Source organism: Myotis davidii, unplaced genomic scaffold, assembly GCF_000327345.1.
Source record: "Myotis davidii unplaced genomic scaffold, ASM32734v1 scaffold233, whole genome shotgun sequence".
Taxonomy (NCBI): domain Eukaryota; kingdom Metazoa; phylum Chordata; class Mammalia; order Chiroptera; family Vespertilionidae; genus Myotis; species Myotis davidii.
This window is the reverse complement of record NW_006285917.1, coordinates 2,205,912-2,211,094: the sequence shown is the minus strand read 5'-3', so window position 1 is coordinate 2,211,094 and position 5,183 is coordinate 2,205,912. Positions and strand designations below refer to the sequence as shown.

General features: G+C 54.8%; 1 protein-coding gene across 1 annotated transcript in view; it reads right to left on the bottom strand.

The window, feature by feature from the left end:
• Window positions 1-411: 411 nt before the first annotated feature.
• The window catches only part of LOC102763173 (keratin, type II cuticular Hb1), a 7,380-nt gene continuing 2,608 nt past the window's right edge, over window positions 412-5,183 (bottom strand). The window contains exons 3-9 of the mRNA XM_006757050.2: window positions 4,821-4,881; window positions 3,816-3,911; window positions 3,424-3,588; window positions 3,146-3,271; window positions 2,169-2,389; window positions 1,966-1,997; window positions 412-1,447 (exon numbers count right to left, since the gene is read on the bottom strand). Coding sequence (XP_006757113.1) covers window positions 1,272-1,447; window positions 1,966-1,997; window positions 2,169-2,389; window positions 3,146-3,271; window positions 3,424-3,588; window positions 3,816-3,911; window positions 4,821-4,881 — 877 coding nt within the window. The 3' untranslated portion in view covers window positions 412-1,271. The remainder of the gene's footprint in view (window positions 1,448-1,965; window positions 1,998-2,168; window positions 2,390-3,145; window positions 3,272-3,423; window positions 3,589-3,815; window positions 3,912-4,820; window positions 4,882-5,183) is intronic.

Here is a 5,183-nt window from a genome sequence, read left to right as displayed (position 1 = left end):
AAGGTGAGGAGGCCAACAGAGTCTGGGTCCCTGGTAGTGGCTCTGTGCCCAAGTCAGTGGGGTGAGGGATGGTCTGTGTATTGAACCCCCGAGGGTGCATCTGTGTTAAGTCTGTGCTTGATGGGGCATCTGTGTGTCAGGTCTCTGACTCGGGGTCTGTGCAACTGTGAGTGTGGGGTGTCTTTTTGGCCTGTGCTTGGGACATCCATCCAGGATGGACAGCAGCACATCGATGGGTAGTGGGGAGGAGGTGGGAGGTCTCTCTGAGACCCTCTAGGAGTGGTGGTGGTGGTATGTGTGTGGGATGGGGTCTACCCAGGGAGTGTTGGTTTATGGGGGAAGGGGAAGTCTGTATATCCGATCCCATGGTCAGGAACTTTACCATGTTGAGGTGGGGGCATCTTGGGGGAGTGGAGGGAGTGGATCATGGGTGTCTCAGCAGCATGGGGTCCCACGCAAGGTGTCATGGGAGCCAGCACCCCATCCTTGCTAAAGCTCCTCCCTGTTGCCCTTCTCACTTCTCTTCCAGCTCCTCTGTGTGCCTGGGTTTGGGGGCTGCCAGCCGATGCCCCTGCACCCTTCAGGATGTAGGAGTGTGGCACCCTGGGTAGAGTGCCCCAGAGACAGCCCGCCCTGCCTCTCTGGCTGAGAACAACTTCCCTGTTGCCTCCATTGGGGGTGAAAACCGGGTGGGAAGCCCACATGTGGAAGCACAGATCACAGGGAGTCTCCAGCCATTACTTATGACCCCTGAGCTTTATTGGAAACATGGAGACCAAGCATGAGGGAAAGGGAGCGAGAGCCCAGGCAGCCGAAGAAAGCTGTTCCCTGGGAGATGCACCTCAGCCATTGTGCACAGGTTTAGAGGGCAGGGGAGGCACAGCACCAGCAGCACTTTCACACCAGACCCGCCCCAGGGCCAACCCACCCCTTAGAAGCCACAGGAGTCCCAGTTCCCAGGGCAGCCAGTCAGGACTGGACCTTTGCCCAGGGTTTTGAGAAAACCAGTCATTCAGACTTTTTGGGGAGAATTACCAAGACACACCAGCACGGAGAGCTGACCTCCCTGGAAAAAATGAAGAGACAAGCAGTGGGGGGTAGGAGGTGCGAGAAATTAAGGCAGCAGTGTGGACAGGGCAGGGATGCTTCCCGAAGCCCTTCCAGCTCAAGTCCAGGCTCTGCCAGAGCGCCGGGCTGGGGCTGGGGCCGGCGGCTGGAGTTGGGCCGGTTCGGTTCGTTTGCAGAGGCGTGTGTGTACAAAGACTGAGGCACTAGGCAAACCGCACCAGGCGGCCACTGCCACAGCTCTGCCCGCAGGGCGCGCACATTCCAGTGTTCACTGCTAGGTTCCCGCTGCAGGGGGCGCTGCAGGCGCTGCCGGTTACGGGCCTGGAGCCGGATACGCAGAGGTCCCCGCAGACAACGCCACCCCGGGAGCTGCTGACACCTGCGGGTGGAGGACAGGGCTTAGTCCCTGTGCCAGATGGTGGCCAGCGGTCCTGCTTGCTGACCAGAGCCCACTTCTCTTGTTCAGAGGCTCCCTCCCGCCCCGCCCCCCGCCCCTCATTCTTATCCCTGGCTTCTGCCTCACACCTGGGCACTCCTGCAGTCTAACCTCAAGGATGGATCCTTGATAAACTGTTAGCCCAGGCCCCTCTATCAGCAGAAATAGCTACTAAAGTGATCTCAATCATTCACTGCCGCATTCCTCTCCTTCCTTCCAGGGTCTTCAAATTGCGGTTGTATATTTGTAAATAAAGTTTTATTGGAACCCAGCCAGACCTATTTATTAAGTATTGCTTATGGCTGTGGTTACTTTCACATTATAATGACAGATTTGAGTAGTTGAGACAGAAACTGCATGGCCCTCCATCTAAAATATTTACTATGTGGTCCTTTAAGAAAAAGTCTGCCCTACAGGAACCCCGAGTCCTTATATTGGAACCCACAGTATAGATTACTTACAGACATTTATAGCGCCAATCCCTTCACACAACCTGTGGGGAGAGCAAAGAGACAAAAACTAATTGGGGAGAGCAAAGCTTGCAAATTCCCTTCTCAAGTAATCTTGATGCAAATTCGATGAAAGCAACAGCAAACATGTTCCTGGCTCTAAGCACAGTTTGGGGAGATTGAAGAGGCATCCTTCCCACAGGTGTGAGCCTCACCTCTGCTCCTCGCCCTCCAGCAGGCGCCTGTAGGTGGCGATCTCGATGTCCAGGCCCAGCTTGGAGTTCATCACCTCCTGGTACTCCTTGAGCAGGCAGGCCATGTCCTGCTTGGCCTTCTGCAGGGCGGCCTCCAGCTCGGCCAGCTTGCAGCGGGCATCACTGATGGCTGTCTCGCCCTGCTCCTCCGACTGCTTCACGGCGACCTCCAGCTTGGTGTTCTGGGAGGCACGGGGTGGGGTGAGGGTGGGGGGTTTACTAAGGCTCCTGTTCTGGATTTGGGGTCAGAGGCCAGGCATCCAATGACCATTGACTGTCAGAGGAAGAAGGGGCCTCACCCATTTGGGTTGCAAATTAATGCTGCCAGGAAGGTTGGCACAGTGTCTTTAATTTTAGAAATTTAACACAAAAATCCAAATTCCTGGCTTCTCTTGAAAAAATATCTAAGGCTCTGGGCCCTCTGGCCCTGCATTTCCATGAGGCCTGCCTCAGTTGGATCTGATTAGCTCTATCCTTTGTGCTTTTTAGTTTACCACACTCCAGTGCTTTCAGCACAGCCTAATCCTCGCATTTACTAACCTCTGGGACATCTGAGTGTGTGATCGCTGACCTAGACCAATGGGCCACAGAGGTGAAATGGTTTACCCCAAATCATGTGGTAATTAGAGGCAGGGCTGGTTTGAGAGCCCCAGTTACCTGCCCCTCAGACCAGTGCTATTTCTTCTGCCCCTTTATGTCCCTAAGACCAAGAGAATCCTGGTCATTCCATTCCCCTTCATACTGCTCCCCCCACCCCGATACTGTCCCTTCTCATCTCCATTCAGTGGAATGGAGAGCATTTTCCATGGAAGAGACTCATCTAATGTGTGCTGTTTGCTCCTTTTCCCACACTTTGGCAAGGTGTCAACCCTGAGTGGCCCTGCTGTGGGCTTAACTCCTTCTCTTGCTACCCTGAGGGGTAGGCCAGGCTCCTGTACCTGGCACTTGGCGTTCTCAACCTCGGCGGTCAGCCTCTGGATCATGCGGGTCAGCTCATTGATCTCCTCCTTGGTGCGGCGCAGGGTCTCCCCGTGACGGATCACTGTGGCCTTCATCTCCTCGCACTGGGGGGAAGCAGAGATGCTCCTGAGACACGGATATGTCATTCCACTGAGCTCCACAGCTTGCACATTGGCCACCCAAGCTGCCTGCCCTTCCCTTGCCCTTTTAGCATCCCTCCTGCTAGGGTGCTGGGAAGGGGGCACTGGGCACTCACCTTGCTGCGGTACCAGGACTCGGCCTCGGCCCGGCTGCGGCTGGCGATGTCGTCATACTGAGCCTTGATCTCGGCAATGACGCAGTCCATGTTCAGGTCCCGGCTGTTGTCCATCTTGACGACGACTGAGGTGTCTGAGATGTGGGCGTGGAGGACACGGATCTCCTGTGGGGTAGGGGAGTGGGAAGAGCTTCTTTGACCAGAGACCTGCGCTCGTGGTGTCCCCCTCATGGTCCTTCCCTGTTCCCTTCCTCTGCTTCCTCCAAGACTCACTGTCTGAAGGCCCAGTCTCCAAGATGCCCCCTCAACCTGAGGCCTCTAACTGCACCTCAGACCCAGAGTCCACGGCTGAGAGGAGCCCTGCTGCTCTGCTGTTCTGCGTTCCCTCTCACCTCCTCATACAGTCGCCGCAGGAAGTCAATCTCCTGGGTCAGGGCCTCCGCATTGGCCTCCAGGTCTGATTTGCGCAGGTAGGTGCAGTCCACGTCCTAAAGGGCAGCGAGTGGCACAGGAGTCTCACTGGGAAGACCACACAGAGCTCTTCCCACCAGGGAGGGCACCCTCCCTGCAGGCCCTCCTCAGCTGCTCAGCCCAGTGCCTGGTATCATGGCCTTGGTGACGTCCTTTATGCAGGTAGAGGGGTCAGGAGCAGGTTTGGGTAAGGGAGGGAGACCCTGAGGTTTCCAGGCACTTCCTCTGGTACCCACTAGGATGATGCCTCCAGGATCCACATCTTGTACCATCACTAAAACTTAGGATCTAGTGTAAAATGGGTCAATTCTACCGATGCCCTACCTATCTCTGCTCTGGAATCTCGTGGAAAGAAATATAGATCTCTTGTCAAAGAAGAGGTCTCAGGGATCAATTCTGCCTCTTTTAAGCCAGTGTGACTCAAGGCAAGACCCAGGACTTCTGTGCCTCAGTTTCCTCACAGTGACCCTGGCCTTCCTCATATGTAGGTGGTTGGAAGGACCTGGTGAGAGTCTCCACAATGGCACTTGTGCTGAGTCAAGTCTAAGAGGGGAGGCACAGCAGCACTGTTTACACCTTTCCCAACTGTGGCTGGTCTGAGGATTTACTCTAGCCTTAGTGTGCTTTTTCATTCACAAATGTTGATTGAGTGCCTACTCTCTGCCAGGCACAGGGCAGAAGGAGGTGGGGAGCCACTGGCCAGGTGGGAGTTACCACAGATAGAGGAGATTGCCCTGCCTGAAACAGGCGAGTGCCCTGGTGTCCAGGGCCACCCAGGGAGCATTAGGGCATTTGGGGAAAAGAATAGAGGAGAGGTTGGGCTATGTGATTCTAGGGGTGTCGCTCAGCCTCTGAATTACAGAAAGCTCCCTTCTGCCTCTGCCCTTGGTTCTGAGTTGTGGGAAGAGCATTCTGGGGTCACTCACCTTCTTTAGGACTACAAATTCATTCTCAGCAGTGGCCCTCAGTGCCACCTCCTCTTCATACCTGGGACAAAGAGCATAGGTTCAGTGTCTAAAGGTTCAATAGGCTGGGATTTGAAGAGGAAAAAAAAAAGTAAATTAGGGCCTACACAAACAGACTCCAGGAACTGGGTCATTTGGAGGTGATCATAGAATCAACGTATTGGACTAGAAAGGACCTTGTCCATCCCTTTCCTCTTGGTACTCAAACCAACCCCTGTCACCCAATGCTCTTACTGGTTCGGGAATTCTCACTCATGATGTGGGCCAGGGTGGGTGCCATGCACATCTTCCTAGGCCTTCTCTCTGCTTCTGGATTGTAACTCC